The following is a 22,489-nucleotide window of genomic DNA, read 5'->3' as shown; positions in this document are numbered from 1 at the left end:
TCATATAGTATAAGAAACAAAATTGGAAAATGTGCCAATTTTCTGTATTTTTGGAAACCAATTTTTATAGCATTATGTTGGGCTTATACACCTTATAAAGTGGTATTTGACACAGTGATAACATAGTAATTTACCACTATACTGTGGCTTAAATTTACATTTTGAGTCTCGAAGCAAATGTTGCGAGGAGCCTTCTTTCCAGCTCATCACCTTGAGCGTTCTATGCATGGGAAAGTTTGTCTCCTCTCAGAGACGATCAAGTTCACGGAAATGACTGGGGTATAGTACTTGTGGCTCTTGTTTCCACAAGCAGTGACTACTAAGAGATCAAAACAATTTTACAAGAACAGGTTTTAAATGTGGTCTCACAGCAATGTAGTTCACTCATAAATACTAAAGTGAGCGCCTCCGACACTGTTCTAGGCACTGGGGGTACAATGAGGAACCCAAGCGTCTGCCCTGGGAAAGGCGTAGTACAGGTAGTTACACATTCCAAGGTCGTAGTTTTTCTTAGCAGCCTAAGGTAAAAAAGCATTGCTACTCGAAAAACTTGCTATATCCATTTCCAGAGACGGTTTTAGGAAATACTCAGTGAGAGGGGAACATGACACCACCGTGAGTCTGATTCTGAGGGGAGAACCTCAGCTAATGCAGCTGGAAGTGATCTGAGGTCCAGGCTTGGAGAAACCCACCAGGAGCTAGAGCCATTCAGAAGGGAACGAGCATTCAGAAGACAAAACTCTAGAGCAGTGGAATTTGAACTGAGTAATAAACCCAACCCTCCTGTGATTAATTCATTCTCTGTTCTGGTCATTGACAACTCTAGCAGATTAAAAGGATGGGTTAGAGTAGAGGAACTTACCAGCACCTCCTCCTTAACCTCTTATAGGAGATTTAAATTTGCCTCAATCTAGGCATTTGGGGGAAAGGTGAGCTTAAGTAGAGGTCTACTACCCATATTAGAGGTAAGCATTGAGAAAAAGAAAGTCGCCAGTCATCTGCAAAAAAAAAATGCTGGAGGGACAAACATTTTGCGGAACCAACTACTACCACTCGTTTTATGCCCCATTTCACAATGCCTGGTATCTGAACAAGCCACAGGGTCCCCAAGTACATCAAAAACCTATTCGTTTCCTCTCCTACTCAGGCGGAATAATAATGGTTTTGTGAAGGTACCATGTCCCGCAGCAATTTCAATAAACTCATTCTTAGATTTAAAAATGCCTTTAAAGAAAAGTTCAATCAGAAACTCCTTATTGGAGCTACTTAAAGGAGTTTCACAAATCGTTTTAATGCCATCACTCTTGTCCCGTATTTCTCAATGTAGATTACTTAAAAGTTCCTGAGTTCTTATCAAACCTCCTACAGAAAGAATTCAATATTTTCTTTTTTTTAATTTATCTTTATTGTTGAAAGTATTACAGATGTCCCCTTTTACCCACTGACCCCCTCTCTCAATATTTTAAATATATATGTATACATACAGCTACAAGCAAACCCATCAAGACAATATAAATGTTTCAAGTAAACTATTACAGTGAATTAAAAGAAAACTATAGTTCTCAGAGGTAGACAGAAATCATAACTTTGAGGGGTGATTAAGCACCTTCAGTCATCTCAGGACAAGGGCATCCCAACAAATACATGCCTAGTTAGAGGTAAGAGCAGCACCCCATTATCCAGCTGGGCCCGGCTCCTGCCCCCACCTAACCCAGGAGCTCCCCGAGCCTGCCCCTCATCTGTGCAAAGGGATTAGTGAACTGCCTCCCGCTGCCCGAGCTGAGACTTCCAGGTGCATTATATTATTTGTCCGGCATTTGTTTTATTATCTACACGTTTGATCGGACCTGTTTCCATGAGGTGCTCGCCTTTGGCCGCGCAGCGCAGGATGCCGGCGGAGAAGCACAAAGAAGCGCATCTGTCCGGGAGGCATCTGCGTGCGATTTCAGGCCGGCGCTGCCCGGACTAGCGCGGGAGGCGAAGTTCCCCGGGAAACTTTCCCACCGGCGGCTGCCAAACCTCCGCCGCCTCCGGCTGCAGAGCCGGCCTCGGTCCCTGCAGCGCAGCCTCCTGCGTGCGGCTCACACAAAGGATGCCCGCAGGACGCGTGAGCCGCGAAGTTGCTCGCGGATCCAAAGGCCACCCCACCACAGTGCCACCCGCTCCTGGCGGGTTCCTCTCCCTGCGGTTCTGATCGCAGTTCCCCGTTCCAGCCAGGAGACCGCGGCGATGCCCCGGTCCGCACCGGGGACCCTGCGGGTGCGCGGGGAAAGGAGGCGGACACCGGGGACGCGCTCCCGGCGCGCGGAGGGACCAGCCGCCAGCCCGGGGCGCGGTGCAGCCCGCCGGCCGGCACCCACCGCCCTGCACGGACCGGGCTGGGCCGGCGCACGAGGAGCCGGGACCCGAGGCCGGGCAGAGGCGGACGGCGCGCAGCCGCTCCCCGCGGGCTCCGGATCCCGGGAGGCGGGCGGGGAGGCGAGGCTTGGCCGGCGCGCCGCGCTCCGGCGGCCGAGGGCAGCGAGGTCAGCCCTGGAGGACCGACTGCCCCCCGGTCCCCTGGGGAGGGAGGGACCCTGCTCGGCCGACTGGGGCTGCGGACACCCATTCAACCCAAAGCCCGTTCCGCGGCCGCCACCCCTTCCGCGCGCCGCGGCCCCTCGGCCTCCCGGCGCCCGCCAGCCGGCCGCCCCCGGGAGGATGGGAAGGACGAGGCGAGGGGCCGCCGTGGCCGCGCCTCCCGGGCGCGCGGCAAAGGCTGAAGGGCGGCCCTCGGGACGGGAGCCCCGGGCGGCCATCGCGCCGACCCCCGCGCGGACCCCCGCCCGCCGCGTCCCCGGCCCAGGCCGCCGCCGTGCAGCCCGCTCCTCACCTCATCTCCGGGCGGGTCCGCGCTGCCGCCCCCGGGACAAATCAGTGCAGCTCACTCGCCGCGGGGAGGGACGCAGGAGCCGCGGCCCCGCACACCATCCCCGCCCGCCCGCCTCTCCGGGCGTCCCCGAGTCCGCGAGGGGCTCTCCCTCGCGAGCCGCCGTACTACGGAGCAACCAAGCTGCGCTCCCTCCCTCTCTCCGCTCCTCTCTACCTCCGTCGCGCCCTCCCTCGCTCCCTCGCTCCCGCCTATCTGCTCATCTCGCTCCGCGGCCTGCCCCGCCCCTATCCCCCCTCCGACTCCGCCCACAGGTGGGTGGGGACAAGCAGCCTCCAATCGGAGGAAGGGGTCCGCACCTCCTCACCGCCCCTCGCCTCTAGCACCGCCCACCTAGGGAACCCATAGAGAGGGACCAATAAAGATGAAAGAGGACGGAATGACATTCCAGTAAACCAATCAGCTAGCTCCAAGGAGGCGGGCATAAGCATCTTCTTCCCCGCCCCCTTTCCAGAAGGCGTAACCGCAAGCTTCTGATCTTGGATCAGTGCGTCTGTCCTTTGCCACGCGAGACACTGGTTAGGATGCATTCAGCTAATCTAGTTAAGGAAGATTTTAAAGAAGAGAATAACTAAGGCAAAAAGGGAGGCGGGGCACAGTCCACGGAAGGTGGTAGGGCAAACGGTTGGAATGAAAACTGGTGTGGTCTTTAACTGAAATTTGCATAAAACGGAACCCTCCAGGTGACTACAACTTCACCCATTTATTGGTAGCCCCTGTGCGGCACCTCTCCTCGCCTCCGAGCAGAGCATGCCGGGAGATGTAGTTCCGAGTTCGGTTGCTATGGCGGTCTCGACAGCTCTGAGAGTCCGGGAGTGACGAGCGGCCTGGCCAATGGGAGTAGGGCCTGGGCCGGCGGAGGCGGGCTCTCTGCAGAAGGACTCGAAGGTGGCAGCGGCGAAGGGGCAGGCCGTTAGAGCCTCTCGGAAGCAGGTGAGTCCCGGTTAGTTCGTCGTGTGTCTCGGGAAATGCGGCTTTGGACGAAAGGTCAATAGGCGCCCCGCGTAACCATCCAGCTCTGCGGCGGGTGGCGGTTCGCGCCGCACCGCAGCCTCAGATGCCCTCGGGCCCAGGCCTAGCTCACTTAGCTGAGGCCGTCGAGGGGCGGGGAAGACTTGATCTGTCTCGCGATTTCCTTCCTGCTCCTTCCTTACAGGTTTTCGCTCTGTTTGCTTCTCCCTCCACATTGAAAGGAGGCAAAAGTCGGCAAGCTCCCTTCCACGGAATCTCCCAGGTTGGTTTCCCCCCACCTGCCGCATTTTGTTCCTGTAAATTTGAGTTTCTTTTTCCTTCTCCCTTAACTCCTCTGCCACCGCTTTCTACCCCTTCACTTTCCTTTCTGGGAGCAGTTCCCTAAAGAAAGCGAGGGTATTGGCATTTATGTGACTCGAGGGCCAGAGCTGCCTGCCCTCTTCAGCTCAGCAGCTGGTACCCTGGAGCCGGCGTGAGAACCACCTGGCTGGCTGCACGTTCAAGTGCAGATGTGGTTCAGGGGCGGGCGGGGCCTGGGACCCGCCTTTCCACCGAGCTCCCAGGCGCCGCTTCCTCATCAGCTCTGTCCAAGCATGTATAAGGCGAGCCACTTAGGTCACTTTACATTTTGTGATACCCATAGTTTAAAAAGAAACGTGAAAAGAAGCCCGTGAAATGAATTGTAATGTTTTATTTAGCCCAGTATTTCCAAAAAAATTATCAACAATAAACATTTTTAATTGAGATATTAGACATTCTTTTTTTTCTTATTGTCTTTGAAATCTGATGTGTATTTTACATTTACAGCACACCTTAATTCCGATAGACTCAGTTCAAGTGCTCCTTAGCCACCTGTGGCTAGTGGCCCATCCTTGCTGGGCAGCGCAGATCCCAATGACACAGCTGCCCCTGCAGGAACTCAGAGGTGTTCACGCTCGGGTTGCATGTGACCAAACCCTCTGAGATGGGCGTCAGGACGACATTAGAGGTTCTCTGCCCAACTTACAGAAGTAATAGTAACAATAGCCAAAACTTATAGAGTGCTTTGCATATGTCACTTAATCCTTATTGCAACCCTTTGTCAGAGCTACTCTCTCTGATTTATAGATTTGAAGGTTAAAATTAAGTAGCCCAGAGGCATATAGCTAGCAAGTAGGAGAACCAGGATTCAACCGCTCAGTTATGATTTCCAAATCCTATCTGTCAACACTCAGGGTATGGTTACTATCTTTTATCACTAATTTCATGTCATTGGTGCCTCTGCTCCAGTTTATGGCAGGGGATGAGTTGTTCAGATTTGAGGCAAAGGATTCCCTGTACAAGGTCAAGTTGCCTGTCAGTTGCACTGAAATATTTTGGGAGTTTTACAACTCTCAGTGCTGTGTATTCAAAATCAAAGTTCTGGATTGAAGAAGGGTATGAAAACCACTGAGATGTTTAGGCTCTGAAGAGGCACTATACCTTGGGCAGCAGTATGGTGCCTTGATTCATTTGTGTACTTCCATAAAGATGGGAAGATTCGGGAATTCTTAACATGTTTCACTATGGAATCATGGTGTGTTTTTGTTTTTGGTGAAATCATTTTTTAATTGGTAAAAATTAATGTTTTCTTGCTCATGTGAACTTCACATAGAATATTTCAAAGGCAACTTTACTAGTGATTTTTCTAGACGCAATGAACTTGGAACTAAGGAGAGGTTTGTGAATAGAAGAGTGAAAGTACATATATCCACACATGCTAAAATATGGTATTTTGCAAAATAATTTCCTTCTAACTTTATACATTATAATAAATGTGACATCTTGTAAATTATTTCTCTCGATGGTGAATTTATTAGTAAATATTTAATCAAAATTGCAATTTCTACCTTGCATCTGAAGCAAGAGATGGTTTCATTAAGATGCTGTAGTGAGGTCCTGGTGGTAGCTCAGTTGGTAAGAGTGTCGTCCTGATACACCAAGGTTGCAGGTTCGATTCTTGTCAGGGCACATACAAGAATCAGCCTATGAATGCGTGCCTAAATAAGTGGCTCAACAAATTAGTGCCTCTCTCTCTCTCTCTCCCCCCCCCCTCTCTCTCTCTCCCCCTCTTTCCCCTCCCCCCACCTTCTTTCTCTTCCTTCCATCCTCTCTTTCTAAAATCAAATATTTTTTTTAAGATTCTGTAGTGAGTTGAAAAATCAAATAGGCGTTTCCAAACTCAGTGGAGGGGACTGGCTGAGTCGGTCAGGGGAGGGAAAGTGGGGCAGCGATTCGCAGGGTCACATGACTAAGCCAGCAGAAGGAGACTGCCAGTCATCACCCCGTTGGCTCCATTGTTTCCATGGCACACTGGAGGAATATGTGATGCTAACTAGTAAGATAAATGAAAGTTACGTTTCTGTTGTTCTGGAACTTACTGTATTAAATGGCCTTACATTGAATAGTCACCGGGCCAAAGAGTTCCGTTCCTTAAAACAATGACCATCCCACCCCCCACCCCCACCCCAACCCACCTATTACTCACCCCCTGGAGGTAGTGGCAGGGGAAAGCCTCCAATAAGAATCCTAAGTGTAGATCAGTCAATAATAAAAGTTATGCTCTCTTGGAGGCAGGAGAGAATGAAAAATTTTTTTGAGATCCAGAAGTCGTTGGGAGCCACTATTCTAGACAGACACGTTTGAAACCACTTGTTGCACAGATAGGCAGCGATTTGACATCTGCAAGCAAATGCCTTTTCTTTTCTTTTTTGCTTCTGCCTAAAGCCTATGTCAAAAAAGAAAAATTATCCTTTCCTAATTCTTCACCTATCTTTCACTCTCAGGTTGTGTGAGCTATAAAGATTATGCCCCAGGCGTGTGAACTCAGTTGAGTATGTCTTAATAATGCTCACAGGAATCTAATTGTCATAATTAGGAGAGGATTTAAGGTGGCCTCCCAGCCCTCCTCCCCCTCAGCCGAGGCTGGGGTCCCCTTTATGATGCCGCTGTGACCACGTGGCCAGTCTCTGTGAAGCCCTCCAGTAGGGACCATGCAACCCCATGTGTTTTCCTACGTGTAGATTACATACCAAAAGGGGATATAGAAGCTCTTACAACATGTATCAGCTAGAAATGCTTCCTCCGGCCAGCCAGGCGTGAACCCATCTCGTGTCTCCGTGACCATCTCGTGACGTCGTGGCCCATCTCTGCTCAATGCTTATGCAACGTGTCCTTAGAGTGGCCGGGATTCTAGAGCCCGTGGCCTCCACGGCGGAGAGTCCTCCATGAAGGCCATGCAGCACCGCCTCCGAGAAGCAGGGCCGCCCCAGCCAGTGAGGAGTACATGCCTCACCACCTGCGAAGGGTGGGATTTAAGCCAAACTCCATCCAGTGACTGATTTGCTGACCATATTTTTTAACCAAATATTTGGGCACAGGGTTGACATACTTCTTTACCTGATATGTGGATAGTATGAAAAGTCTCACAGGTTAGTGAGAACACTATTAAAACTTAACATTGCCCTGGCTAGGTGGGTCAGTTGGTTAGAGTGTCATCCTGATATACCAAGGTTGCAGTTCAATCCCAGGTCAGGGCACGTACAAAAAGCAACCAATGAAGGCATAGGTATGTGGAACAAGAAATCCATGGTTCGTTCTCTCTCTCTCTCTCTCTCTCTCTCTCTCTCTCCGCCCCCTCTCTCTTCCCCTCTTCCTTTCTCTCTAAAGTCAATCAACTAAAAAAATCACCTTAACATCTAAGTCATCTCTTCAGTGTAACTGAAGATTTCTCCCTCCAGCTATATCATGCTGCAGTGCACCAGTCCTGGCAGAGCGATGAGCTCTGGGGCCACATTTGGGAGTTGATTTATCTGTTGTTCTGTAGCCTGGCTGCTTGACAATACCTATGCTTTCCTTAAAACAGAATGAGGGTGGGTCAGAGATCTTATAACTGAACCCTGAACCGGAAGTGGCCACAGTATTACAAAGTTGGTGTCGGGGAACAGTAGAAATTTGAGTATATAAAGAGTTGGACTTTCGGGAATTCAGTTGTCCACAGAGTAACAGAGGGATTGGTGGTGGCCATAGCCCAGGCCTGAGGCATCACACTTAGCACATCAGTTGTGCTAACACCCGTCAGAACATAAAATGAGCCGGTGAGCTAGGATCCCAAAAGAAAAGGGAAGGTTTATGTCCATAACGGCATGCAGAGGAAGGAATGGTGACAGACTCTCAGGTATCCTGATGACTGAAGAAGGGCACAGCAAATCTCATTTTGGAGAAAGATGAGTCCAGTTTTCTGCCTCTTGAATGTGAGGTTGACCTGATACTCAGAACACTTTTGGTCTGAAGGTGTAGATAAGGAATGATCTGTAGAGGTTTTATTTACAATTATTAATAGATGAGCTCCTTAGGGGATTAGTGTAGCAGGAGAGCAAGTAGAGTTCATGTTGCTGTTATAACTAAGATGATGCCACTGGAAATGTCTTCCCATCGATTCTTTTTAGAATTCCTTAAAAGATCAGTACTTTACTAACTGCTTTTTTTAAGTGTTATTTATAGCAAATGTTTCATTTATTCAAAGTCCCCTGATTTGTACCAAAAATTATTAAAAATAGGTGTCTTAATTTTTGTTTCTCCAGATTTTCTAATAGGTTTCATGTGGACCATTATAAATGTATAAAGTATTACAAACATAATCCTCAATTTGTAGACTTATATTCAACATATTTAAAATCTAATGTACCTGGAAAAATTAACCTATTTAAAACTGTACATTATTTTGCTTTTTATAGGGCATATCAGCCTACTTTAAAAATATATATATATATATATATGTATATATGTATATATATGTACAATTTCAGAGAGAAAGGGAGAGGGAGAGAAAGAGAAACATCAATGATGAGAGAGAATCATCGATTGGCTGCCTCCTGCACATCCCACACTGAGGATTGATCCTGCAACCCGGGCATGTGCCCTGATGGGGAATCAAACCATGACCTCCTGGTTTACAAGTTGACCCTCAACCACTGAGCCATGCTGGCCGGGTCAGCCTACATTTCTTTTTTTAATATATTTTATTGATTTTTTACAGAGAGGAAGGGAGAGAGATAGTTAGAAACATCGATGAGAGAGAAACATCGATCAGCTGCCTCCTGCACATCTCCTACTGGGGATGTGCCCGCAACCAAGGTACATGCCCTTGACCAGAATCGAACCTGGGACCCTTCAGTCCGCAGGCCGATGCTCTATCCACTGAGCCAAACCGGTTTTGGCCAGCCTACATTTTTAAACAGGTTTATTTTCATTTAAAAATTTTCTGTAGCTCTTCTTTGATAAAGGAAAGTTAAGAGTAGAACATAGGAGCGAGAGATGTGACTATGGAGACAGGGTCATAGAAGTGCCATGTTGCTGACTTTGAAAATGGGAGAAGGGGGAATCATTTTAAAGAACCCTGAGGCACGGACATGCTCCCAGGAACAAGCTGGAATTACAACTGAAATACGGAAAGGCTTCCTGAATAGTCAATGGAAAACTCACAGGAGAGAACCCTGATACCCAAGGACCGAAGGTGGAGACGCATAGAGCCTGGTAGGAGGGGCGGAGGCGCAAAAGGGCTGGCCTGGCACCCACAGACGGCAACTGAAGTCCTGGAGAGATATCTCAGCTGGGGCGGGGGCGGGGGGGGGGCCCTGAGAACTCTGGGATCTAATCCCGAAGTGGGGCTCCCCAGCAGAGAGCACCAAACTGAGGAGGGTACCCACATAACATCTAGCTGTAAAAAGCAGTGGGGTGCTGTCTGCCAGGGAGTGACAGCTCAAAGTTCAGGTATCCTCTTAAAGGGCCAACGCATTAAACTCCCTGTGGAGTCACCCACCTTGTGCTCTGGCAGAGGGAGGGTGAAGTGGACTGGAGCTGTGAGAGCAGAACCAGGACTGGGGACTCGGGGGATAGAGCTCAGAAGGCAGACACCCCAAGTTTCATAGGCTGAGTCATTCCCTCACACAGTGGAAGACATCTTTCCCACATAGACATCTGCCTTGCCTGGGGGGAAGACAGTTGACACACCCTGTTGCAGTGGTTCTCAACCTTCTGGCCCCTTAAATACAGTTCCTCATGTTGTGACCCAACGGTAAAATTATTTTCGTTGCTACTTCATAACTGTAATGTTGCTACTGTTATGAGTCGTAATGTAAATTTCTGATATGCAGAATGGTCTTAGGGACCCCTGTGAAAGGGTTGCTCAACCGCCAAAGAGGTCGCAACCCACAGGTTGAGAACCACTGCCCTATTGGCAAACACCTTGCCCTAAGGCCACTTAAGAGATTAAATGTAGCCTCTAGGCCAGCCATGGGCAAACTACGGCCTGCGGGCCGGATGCGGCCTGTTTGAAATGAATAAAACTAAAAACAAAAAAGACCGTACCCTTTTATGTAGTGATGTTTACTTTGAATTTATGTTAGTTCACACAAACACTCCATCCATGCTTTTGTTCCGGCCCTCTGGTTCAGTTTAAGAACCCATTGTGGCCCTCAAGTCAAAAAGTTTGCCCACCCCTGCTCTAGGCAGAAGCAACTGCCCCATCCTGTTGAAAAAAACTCACCATACCTGAGGATGATTGCCTGGGGGCAATCCAATTCGGAATCCTGGAGGCTTTGAGTCTTTGCCTGATCCAATTAGTCAGAAACAGCCTTTAACACTATCCTGCACTAGAGCTTGAGAGGTATAGAGAATCTACCTAAAACAAAGTCATAAACCCAAACAGACAACCAAAATGAGGAAACAAAGAAACAACCCCCAAATGAAAAAACTAGCGAATTCTCCAGAAGAAGAGATAAATGAAGCAGAGATAAGAAATTTATCTGAAACAGAGTTCAGAGTAATGATGTTAAAAATGCTCAACAGTATGAAAAAAGATATAGTAACTATGAAAAAATAACAGTCTGAGATAAAGAATGACATAATACAAATAAAGAACACATTGGAAGGAATACACCAGATTAGGGGAAGCTGAGGATCAAATCAGTGAATTAGAAGACAGAATTGAAAATATCACTCAATTAGAGAACTAAAAAGAAAAAAATTAAAAAACAGGAGGACAGCTTAAGGGAGCTGTGGGACAATGTGAAACGTAACAATATTAGAATAGTAGGTGTGCCAGAAGAGGCAGAAAGGTGTTTGAAGAAATAATGGTAGAAAACTTCCCTAACCTGATAAAGGAAAAAGTCACACAGGTTCAGAAGGCACAGAGAACCCCAAACAAGAAGAACCCAAACAGACCCACACCCAGACACATCATACATAATGAAAATGCCAATAATTAAAGACAAATAGAGAATTTTAAAAGCAGCAAGAGAAAACTGTTACCTACAAAGGAGTTCCCATAAGGCTGTCACCTGATTTCTCATCAGAAACTCTACAGGCCAGAAGAGAATGGCATGAAGTTCTCAAAGTAATGGAAAGCAAGGATCTGAGACCAAGATTACTATATCCAGCAAGACTATCATTCGAATAGACAGGTCAAATAGGTAAAGAGCTTCCCAGACAAAAAAAGGCTAAAGGAGTTCACCACCACCAAGCCAGCATTACAAGAAATGCTAAAAGGATTGCTGTAAAGGGACTGCTGAGAAGAAACAGAGAGAGAAACCTAGCCGTACAGAATTAAAATGGCTATAAATAAGTCCCTCTCAATAATAACCCTAAATGTAAATGGATTAAATGCTCCAATCAAAAGGTGTAGGTTAGTTGAATGGATACAAAAACATGACCCAACTATATGCTGTCTACAAGAGACCCACCTCAAAACAAAAGACACAGGGTGAAAGTGAAGGGATGGAAAAAAATTTTCCATGCAAATGGAAAAAAAAAAAAAAAGCTGGAATAGCAATACTCATATCCAACAAAATACACTTTAAAAGCATCATGCTAAGTGAAATAACCCAGGCAGAGAAAGATAAATATATGATCTCACTCATTTGTGGAATATAATGAACAACATAAACTGATGAACAAAAATAGAGACAGAAGGGAAAAAAATATACTAGAAGTATAATAGAAGTAATCCTGTTATTTGCAGATTTTTAATATTTCCTACAACTTTCATGATATCATACTATGTTAGTACAGTTTTGGTAATATCATTATACTTAAAATCTTTTTATCCTTGAAATATTAATGTTTATTGCATATAATATTATATATAAGGTCATTTTTCTTGAATAATTGGTGTTTATTGCATGTAACATCATATTCAAAATCGTTTTTCTTGAGAAAAAAGAGTACAACATAATTTTGAAGTTAATGACATTCATTCTTGGAAATGGCATGATAAGTGCTATATTTTAACTTATATTTTTATTTTATAAGGTGCTCAGCTAATTTATTTCCTGTGTGCAAGTATATTTACATTCAATAAAACAATTTTGACATAATAGACTTAAGTGTTCCATTTAATCTAGACCAGTGATGGCGAACCTTTTGAGCTCGGCGTGTCAGCATTTTGAAAAACCCTATTAACTCTGGGGCCATGTCACATATATAAATTTTTTGATATTTGCAACCATAGTAAAACAAAGATTTATATTTTTGATATTTATTTTATATATTTAAATGCCATTTAACAAAGAAAAATCAACCAAAAAAATGAGTTCGTGTGTCACCTCTGACACGCGTGTCATAGGTTCGCCACCACTGATCTAGACCAATGCCCGAGAGACGACTTGGGCCTTGAATACCATCCATTCTACCATTTTCTAAGTGTCAAGAACAAAGTATTCCTTTTTGGGGGTTGTAAAATAAGATTTCCTCAATTTTCTTGCTGCTATTGTAAAAACACTTCTCTTTCTTCCCTTTGTAATTTTGAGGATATTTTTGTTCCCACTTGGTTCTTTATTGGACCAACTAAGCATTATTTTTTTCTGCCACCCAGGCCAATTTTAACCCAAAATTTAGAGGAACAATTTAGGGTCATCTGACTAAAAACACTGGTGATGTTATGTGTATAATAGCTGTAGTGCAGTTATCTGCCCAGGCCTTTGAAATTGGGGTGCTGTGGTTTGAGGTCCACGTGACTGCTGCTCTGGGAGACAGCTCATGTTCTAAGATGCAGTGGGCAGAGGAAACAGTGGCTTCCCGAATTACAGAAGGAGATGTTTTGAAATCAAGGTGTTGCCATGTAAAAGTTCATTTCTCAAAAGGCAGCTCCAGTAGCTCCAGACAGAGCAGGAGCAAGGATTTCAGTGTTTAATGATAATGGATATTGATTCTCTCCAGCAATAGCTGGGAAAACCCACTAGTGAGTGAGTGAGTGAGGGAGTGAGTGAGGGAGTGAGTGAGGCAGGCAAGGCTGTGTTAGTATGTAATGGAATCTAGAAGCAGGGAACAGATGGGGTAGATGGAGTGTCACTGGGGGAGACTGGAGAGGGGCAGGGTGGGGCTTGATTCACTCCGCACAATCTGCAGAGCAAGGACAGCGCAGACTCAGCGAACAAGCAGGGCCCGGAAGCCCAGAGACTCGTGGCCATGTGGTGCGAGGGCAGAGTGACGGGATCAGACAGGGTGTGCGCGGGGAATGGGCGTCAGGCGGACGGGCAGCGGGTCATGCATCTTAAACGGCCTTGGGAGCTGGGCGTAGAGGGTCGGTTTACTGTCAACGGGAATGGACACCTGGCTGCTGGATCTGTGCTCCCCTGCAGACACCCCCACACACTGACATGCACACACAGCCCTTCTTGCCAGAGGGTTGGAATTCATGTCACCTGACTGGCCCACTGTTTTCATATGCCCTGTTGGTACGTGCTACACACATTAGATGTCCCCTGAGTGTGTGTCCATTTCTCTCAGTTCCAGCATCTGATTGCCATGTTCTAGGAAGCAGGAAGCGTTGCTGACTTCACTCAGCTCCCTTAGACCCTCCGAGGTTTAACATCAGGGCTCCTGGCGGGGCCTTCACATTCGCCCTGGACCTCACGCCCAGAAGCCTTCGTGCTCTGGTCACCAGTTCGAAATCTTCAAATTTCTGAGCAAGGTTCCCCACGGTTTCATTTGCACTGGGCTCTGCAAATTAAATATCAGTTTTATCAACAAAGGACTTCATAAATGACAACCCTAAGCTAAAGGATCCAAGTTTCAAGTGGAAAGCCTAATGTTAGCAGCTCAGTAGAAAGCCGTTGAGTATAATGGATAAGAGAAATTGCTTTGGAGTTGGGAGCATCTGGTTTGTCCCAGATCTGGCCCGGCTGGTGCTATACGGCCCTAGGTATGTGCCTTAACCTCTGCAAGACTCAGTTTCCTGCTTCATAAAATAAATGTAGTAACACTTTCACCTGTACAGGTAGGTACAAGAATAATTTGTAAAAGCCCCAAACTGAAGAAAATCAAATGTCTATAGTGGAACTAATCAATAGTAATGGATGACTATAATAGTAATATTGTATAGCCATGAGAATGATGAACTACAACTACCAGTGGCAATGCGGGTGAAACAAACACGGTGTTGAGAAAAAGAAAGTGGACATAAGGGATGTCATTTCTTTTACATAAAGTGAGACAGACCCAACGAGCCTGTGCTGCTAGGGGCTAGTGTCCCCAGGAAGGGAGGTGGCGAGTAGCGGGGGCACAGAAGCTTCTGGGTGCTGGTGCTGCTCCCTGCGTGACTGCGAACACTCCGCAGAGGTCAGCAGGCTGTGCAGTGGGGCCTCTGCACTTCCCGTGTACATTGTGCTCTCCTGTAAATTTACACTTAATAGTCTTGCCCTGGCCAGTTCGGCTCAGTGGATAGAGCGTCGGTCTGTGGACCCAAGGGTCCGGATTTGATTCTGGTCAAGGGCCAGTACCTCGGTTGCAGGCTCCATCCCAGCCAGGCCCTGGTCAGGGCACAAGAGGCAACCAGTTGATGTGTTTTTCTCACATCGATATTTCTCTCCGTCTTTCCCTCTCTCTTCCACTTTCTCTAAAATCAGTGAAAAAATATCCTCGGGTGAGGATTTGAAAGAGAAAATCGTCCTGCCCTGGTTAGTGTGGCTCATTGATTAAGCGCCATCCTGTGCCCCAAGAGGTCACCGGTGTGATTCCTGGTCAGGACACATGCCAGTCAATCAGCTGATGTTTCTCTCTCTCTCTACCTCTCTCCTTCCTCTATCTCTAAAATAAAAATAATAAATTAGTCTTTCATAAAATTATTATGAAAATTAAACAACTGGAATCCTTAGATGTGCTTCAAGAATCCACAGACTACAGATTTAAATACTTCCATTAAATGGTTGTAAACTGTCACAGAAGAATTAAGGGCACAGTTTTGATGTCTTGATGGGCTTTTTCTTTTATTTTTTAATCCTTACCCAAGGGTATGTTTTTATTGATTTGAGAGAGAGGGAAACATCCATGTGAGAGAGAAACATTGGTGGGTTGTCTCCCATAGGCCTGGACCAGGGATCAAACTTGCAACCTAGGGATGTGCCCTGACCCAGAATCAACCCCCAATCTTTTTGTGGAGGGGACAATGCTTCAACCAATTGAGCCACCGGCGAGGGCCCACTTTTCCCTTCCTAATGGTCTTTTTTAAGACTTTGAACGCCTTTCAAATGACACGTTTGGTAATTACAATTGAGCTCTCTGAACCTCTTCTGTTTCCCCCCACCCCCACCCCCCAAGTACATCTAATCATTTTTATTGAATAGCAAAGTGAGATTAAACACATGCTCACCTTCATGTGGAAAGCTGACCTGTAAACCCCTTCTCTGCTAAGATGGCATATTCACTTCTGGATCACTTTCAAGCACTATTATCTAAATTTCTTTGTTTGGAAAGTACATTTCTAGTTGTCACTTTATCCTTTGCCAGCACTATTTTTTAATTTTTGCTTTCGTTTGGTATAGATGACATTTTGTTGGTTTGTTTATTTCATGTATATTTTTTTCTTCTTTTGTTTTGCTTTAGGTGACTATGAAAGGCTTATATTTTCAACAGAGTTCTACAAATGAAAAAATAACATTTGTATTTCAAGAACGGGTGAGAAAAATTGTTTAATCATTAAACGAAACAAGATAAGTATATTTACCCAGTTTAAATGATCTTTTAGTGAAACTTAAACGAAACCCTACGAATTACTTTCCTTTAATCATATGTTACAGTGCTGGTCCATATTGTAGTATAACTATATTTTTAAAAGAGTTGCTACAAAAGAGTGTTTAGTCCCCTGGGTGGTGGTATAAAAGATAAATGGAAAACAATACCTTAATAGTCTTATATGTTGCAAAATTAACTCAATTTATTTTGAATACCACAATAAAGTAAATTTCCAGATTGTAGTCATATTTCAGAAAATACATTCTCTCAAACTGTGAAATAAAAGAGGTGGAAAACACTGAGCTTTGCAAAGTCACCCTATTCACTAAGCTTTAAATGGTTTCTAGTTTTTTACCACTTTAAGCATAGAGAGTGGAATTTTCATATATTGGAGATTGTTTGAAAGGTCTATCGCAAGCCAAAATCATTCCAGTGGTAGAAGCAAGCTGTCTGAGATTTTGACTCTTGACTTAAATGATTTTGGAGGTAGTGAAAGATGACAGAGGAAAACTGGATTGTGTTCATGGTTCCGAAATCCTTATTATACTATGGAATATACAAGTATGGCATACAAATAGCTCTTAGTTTTCATCCCTAAAGTTAGATTTGGGGCCTGTTTAATTTTGTTCAGTTGTGTATGAAAATTCACATCATAAAGGCATGGGCTCAAATGAATGTGTAATATTTTATCATTGGTTCTAGGAAAATCTTCCTGTCGCAGAGGATAACTATGTGAAACTTCAGGTTAAAGCTTGTGCTCTGAGCCACATAAATACAAAGGTATTGGTGCTTTTATTTGGGCTAAAAGTCAAATGAGAATTCATGGTCTATTTAGTTTACTAATATAATGATAACTGACTTCTGAGTGCCAAGAAATTATTGTCATCTTTACAAGAATAGAATAGCTAGGGGAAAAGTTTATGTGAATTTGTATGTTTCCATATTAAGATATTAGTCTAATTCAGTGGTTCTCAACCTTCCTAATGCCGCTACCCTTTAATACAGTTCCTCACGTTGTGGTGACCCCCAATTTCATTGTTACAAATTGAACATAATTAAAGCATAGTGATTAATCACAAAACAAATGTAATTATATACGTGTTTTCCGATGGTCTTAAGCGACCTCTGTGAAAGGGTCTTTCGACCCCCTAAGGGGTCGCGACCCACAGGTTGCAAACCACTGGTCTAATTGAAGTTATGAATTTTACATTATTATTGGAAAATAACTTATAAGCTCCTTTACATTGTGAAAGGCTGAGAATTTATAATTACTAAGGCCTATAATCAAGGAAGAAAATGCTTTTATAAATATAGTAAAAATATAGAAATTGAATCAACTAATTTATTAACTATCTATTCTATAGATATTTCTAGTTAACATCTTTAGATAGAGTTCATATTCTTATCATTTCTCTTTGTCTTTCTCTCCTGCATACACATCCCCAGCCTCTCACTACCCCTAGTCATCTTCCATTATTGACCATGAAATACATGGTCAGTTTTCAAATGGTAAGCTGTGGTTGAATGTGCTATGATAGATATAGCGGGGCCATTTACTCTGTTTTGTAAAAATCAATACCAAAGTTTTATTGGGCCCTTAAATTATTGGATAATAATGTCACCATAATTTCTAGGAATCAAAGTTTTCTGCAATGAAGCCACATGTAGGGAAATTACAGAACAAAGTCATAAGCTTCCCCTGGCTGCTCTGTTCCCTGAGCACGACTTGAGAAGGGAGGCTGCTCTGCAGCCCTCTGAGCAGGAAAGGAGGACTGCTGCTTGTCTGCGGGCTCTGCGCTCAGCCCTTCCACGCTGTCCTTTTACACGATGGCAAATGCATGACGGTCCCAGTCTGGGACCAGGAGGGAAAGGACGAACCGGGCTTCGACCACAGCCTCTGCTGAGCCTCTTTGGGAGATGGAGGCCTCGATGGTGCAGTAAAGCAGGAAAAGATATAAAAGACGGAGCAGGTGGAAAAGAGGGAAGAATCCGAGGCTAGGAAATTATCTCATGTCTAATAGAAATAGGAAAGTGAATTCAATGGAATATTGCACAACTACTAAACATCACGGTTATGAAAATGTGTAGCGATGTACGAAAACGCTTATGGTAGGTGACGGAAGCAGGAGGCAGTTGCTATAACCGTGATTATAGCTCTGTACAAGAGTGCATAAAAGAAACCATGTAAAACATCCAGTATTTCTGTGAGAGTGTCATGTTGTCATCTTAGCAAAAGTATAAAGTTCCACATTGAAAGATTTTTCTGGCAACCAGGCAAGAGATCTTATATAGGAGATCTAAATACTGAAAGATAAAAAAATATATACAAGAGAATTACTTCAATTTCTTTTTACTTACTATTCCTAAAATACTATGATACCTACAAATATGTTCCATGGCTCTGGTATTATTATCTATAAAATAAAAGCTTAATATGCTAATTAGACCAGACGTCCTTTAGGAGGTCCTTCCGGACGACCTTCTGGACAAAGCCGGGGCTGTGAGGGAAGCCCGGGTCCCGGGTGCCGGAGGGAAGCCGGTGCCGGCAGCCGGGGGAAGGAAGGCCTACTCTTGCACGAATTTCGTGCTTCGGGCCTCTAGTAAAAGTATAAATGGCAGGAACTTAAACTCCAGGCTTATACAGAGTATATCTGTATATATACTCTGCCACTTCAGAAGTCAAGTGCTCAGTTTGGCCAGAATATTAACAAAACACTAATCTCTCTCTCAAAAATAAATGATTTATTCTTTTTAAAAAATTCCAAATTGGCCGAAACCGGTTTGGCTCAATGGATAGAGCGTCGGCCTGCGGACTGAAAGGTCCCAGGTTCGATTCCGGTCAAGGGCATGTACCAGGGTTGCGGGCATATCCCCAGTAGGAGATGTGCAGGAGGCAGCTGATCGATGTTTCTAACTCTCTATCTCTCTCCCTTCCTCTCTGTAAAAAATCAATAAAATATATTTTTTAAAAAAATTCCAAATTGAAAATAAATGGCAATTTTCCTAAGTATATCCATCACCTCTTCCCACCTGCTTCTTAACCCAAGACCTGTGAGAAACACCCGGGGGTTTTAAAGGCTGTGGGAAGGAGATCCTTTGTTCTCAGCAGCCTCACCCCTCATTCCCAGCTCCCTCCCCCATCTCATGAGCCGACTGGTAAATTTGGGACATATTTTCCCTTCCTACTTGGCAGAAGAAAGATGTTAAACAAAGTATGTTAATGGTGATTGGAATAATGATACTCATACCTAATTCCTACATAACAACCAATTCTTACTCTAACGAGAAACCTCTCTTGTGAAGTTATTTGTTTTGGCTTTATTCCAAATATTGAATCCTATTTGCTTTTTTTGCGGTTTGATTTGTGCTCTTGCTTCCCTCTGGTGTAAGAAGCCAGGATTTACTTTTGACAATAAATGGCCTTTGTCATGATTCAGCTTCTGGCAGAAATGAAGATGGAGAAGGATTTCTTTCCCGTTGGGAGAGAAATTGCTGGAATCGTGTTAGATGGTAAGTTTTCAGATGTAGATACCTGTATCTGTTTTCTAAGGTAAAAAAATTGCATGGCAGCTAATTGGGAACTGGCACATAAAATAATACACTCGTCTTCAAATAGGAAATGTAATTATACAGAAATGTTTTCCTTTTTTAAATTAAAAAGAAAAATAGAACTTAACTGGTGTTTTATAATTAAAGAGCTTATTATACTTCAGTAAATATTTAGGGATTATGTGTTTCAATATATCAGCAATCGTACTGAATAGAATGACCAGTGTTGTTTACAAACCAGCATAAAGCACTCTGTACATTGGCTTTTGGCCCAAATTTACATAATAGTAACTACTTTGACATTAAATTTTAAAGTTTGTGTAAAATTGAGCATTTAAAAGTTAAGCATTTTGCTCATCTAAAAGTAAGTTCTGCCCTGGCTGGCGTGGCTTAGTGGTTGAGCATCGACCTATGAACCAGGAGGTCAGGGTTTGATTCCAGGTCAGGGTTCAATTCCGGGTCAGGGCACAGGCCCGGGTTCAGGCTCGATCCCGAGTGGGGGGCGTGCAGGAGGCAGCCGGTCAGTGATTCTCATCATCATTGATGTTTCTATCTCTCTCTCCCTCTCCCTTCCTCCCTGAAATCAATAAAAATATTTTTAAAAATTAATTAATAAAAATGGGCTCTGGGAAGAAATAGCCAGTCAGATTTTATGATTGCCTTAACTCAAAAAATTGTTAAGTTTTATGCAGTAAATAATGATCTCAACATGCAGGACAGTAAGCTAAGGACTTGAAATAATTTGTTTCTAAGTAGACCAGCCGTTCATGGTCGCTGCTAATGGGTAGTTCGTGATCAGTGAGTATATGGCTGCTCTTTCTGCATGTGCGTGAATGAGCATGGAATACAGTGAGTTAGACTATTTGAGTTTTGCCTGTAATTTTAACCCATAATATATTTGATTCTTTCTCAATGTAATCTAACAGCTAAATCATAATTTTATTCCCTCTCCTTTCTTCTACACACACTGTAGGAAAATAAAAATAAGAATTATAATGGCCAGAAGATGAGCAATCATTTATTTATTCATTTATTCCATATTTAACGAGCACTTGCTAAGTGCTTGTTATCTGAAGATGAATAAGATAAAGTCCCTACCCTCAAAGGGTTCATAATGTAGCCCTGGCCTGTGTGCTGCTCAGTGGTTAGCGCATCGGCCTGTGCACCAGCCCCTTCTTCCCCTACCCCCCCTCCCCTGCCAGGTTGGGCACGTGCTGGAGGCAACTGATCGATGTGCCTCTCTCACATCATATCTCTCTCTCTCTCTCTCTCTTCCCCCCCCCAACACCCTCACTTCCACTCTCTCTAAAATATCAATGGGGAAAAATATCCTCTAATATTTTTCTGGATTGCCAAAAAGGAAGTATTCACAACGTAGGGGAGAGACAGCGGGGCGCTGTGAAGGTCCGAGGACAGGGGCCAGCCCAGCGAGAAGCAGGGGAGGCTCCTGGGAGTGAGCAGGAGAGCGCGGGCGGCAGGAGGTCGCTCAGGGAGGGGCCCTGAGCGCAGGCAGAGGCGAGTCATGTCATGTACTAAGGACTAAAGAAAAGGAGAGAATGGCAGAGTTTGGTGTTGGGCTAAGATATTTGGCACAGAAACATTTTGTCAAGAAAATCCTTGGAGCAGAAGAGTAAAAGGTAGCAACCCTGATACTTCAATGATGATATGGACGCTGACTCCTCCGGCCCTGGCGGGTGGCTCGGTGGGTTGAGCATGGTCCCGTGCACCCAGAGGTGGCAGGTGCAACTCCCAGTCAGGGCACAGACCGAGGTTTCGGGTTCAACCCCCAGTTGGGGTGAGTACAGGAGACAACCGATTGATGTTTCTCTCATATCAATGTTTTCTCTCTCTCTACCTTTCTCTCTAAAATCAATAAACATATCCTCAGATGAGGATTAAAAGGAAATGGGGGAGCCCTAACCGGTTTGGCTCAGTGGATAGAGTGTCGGCCTGTGGACTGAAGGGGCCCCGGTTCGATTCCGGTCAAAGGCATGTACCACTCTCTATCCCTCTCCCTTCCTCTCTGTAGGAAATCAATAAAATATATTAAAAAAAAAAAAAAAGAATTGGGGGAAAACGAGGCATGAGGGTAGGCAAGGGCCAGGCCCAGGCAGAGCCTCCTATGTCAGCCTGGGTTGTACGGGAGGTTGTTAGAGCAGCCGCATAAGCGTAGACTGCAGGCAACCCGGGCTGGAGGTAGTAGGGCTGGTTGGGTTGTAGACCAATAGCCAAGAGACGACGGAGTCCATGACCGAGGCTTTGGTGGCAAAGGTGAAGACGTACATAGGCAAGAAATACCGGAGTAGGCAGCATGGCTTAATGAGTGACTGGAACGGGAATTAAAAGCCGGCAAGAGCCAGGAGTGACTCCCAGGGTTCTGGCTAAGTTATGAATTGGTGCCACCAATTGATAAGGGGAGAGGATTTTATTAGGAAGACGGAGAGTTTAGATTTATGGTTGTTGAGCTCAAGGTACGTAAGTGATATCCCCTGGAGATAGCTAGTGAGCAGGACTGTGACTTAAGCTCAAAGGTGAGACTGTGCAGGAAGTGCACGTATTTGAGAGTTGTCAGCATGTAGTTATATTTGAAGTAATAAAGCTAGTGAACTCACTGGGGGGTAGTAGCAATGGAGAAGGGACATATGCATAAGCATGGAACCCTTGGGAATGCTAATTCGGGCGACAGTCAAGAGGAGTGTGAAGGAGGCCAAGGAAAAAGGACCAGAGTGGTCCCAGGAGGAGGAGGGTCAGGAGCAGAAGGAGAAGTACGGTGGCCCAGCAGGCACAGCTACTGCAGGAGGATGGCCAGGGGGAGCCAAGAACCGGGAGCAAGGGGGCTGGCCGCGGGAACATCAGACGGAGCTCCCCTCCCCGTGGGGCCGTTTGGATGCCAGAGCCCGCCAGCGTCCCTGCAGATGTCAGATCCCGCCTCCCTCAGGGCTCAGCCATTGCTCCTGTGAGCCCGGAAGGAGAAGGTCTAGTGGTGCTCTGAAGGTGAAGTGTGAGGTCGGA

The 22,489-nt window shown here is 45.1% G+C and overlaps 2 protein-coding genes across 10 annotated transcripts in view; one reads left to right on the top strand and one right to left on the bottom strand.

Annotated features, from left to right (window-relative positions):
• Positions 1–3,120, bottom strand: part of ITSN1 (intersectin 1) — a 148,725-nt gene extending 145,605 nt beyond the window's left edge. For 2 of the 3 annotated variants that reach the window (XM_059686378.1, XM_059686379.1), the window contains exon 1: positions 2,873–3,114. The gene's annotated coding sequence lies outside the window, so the exon portion shown is untranslated. Of the gene's footprint in view, positions 1–2,872 lie in introns of all 3 variants that reach the window. The other variant, XM_059686380.1, reaches the window with a different exon arrangement.
• Positions 3,121–3,476: 356 nt separating this feature from the next.
• CRYZL1 (crystallin zeta like 1) overlaps positions 3,477–22,489 on the top strand; it is a 35,547-nt gene continuing 16,534 nt past the window's right edge. The window contains exons 1-5 of one of the 7 annotated variants that reach the window (XM_059686375.1): positions 3,477–3,862; positions 4,086–4,163; positions 15,800–15,871; positions 16,631–16,708; positions 19,366–19,438. In XM_059686375.1, the coding sequence (XP_059542358.1) occupies positions 3,764–3,862; positions 4,086–4,163; positions 15,800–15,871; positions 16,631–16,708; positions 19,366–19,438 (400 nt within the window). In that variant the 5' untranslated portion in view covers positions 3,477–3,763. Of the gene's footprint in view, positions 3,873–4,085; positions 4,164–15,799; positions 15,872–16,630; positions 16,709–19,365; positions 19,439–22,489 lie in introns of all 7 variants that reach the window. The other 6 variants (XM_059686371.1, XM_059686376.1, XM_059686373.1 and 3 more) reach the window with 6 other exon arrangements.

The sequence above is a fragment of the Myotis daubentonii genome, chromosome 3 (assembly GCF_963259705.1).
Source record: "Myotis daubentonii chromosome 3, mMyoDau2.1, whole genome shotgun sequence".
Lineage (NCBI taxonomy): Eukaryota > Metazoa > Chordata > Mammalia > Chiroptera > Vespertilionidae > Myotis > Myotis daubentonii.
Note: the sequence above shows the minus strand (reverse complement) of the source record. Positions and strands in the feature narration are given on the sequence as shown.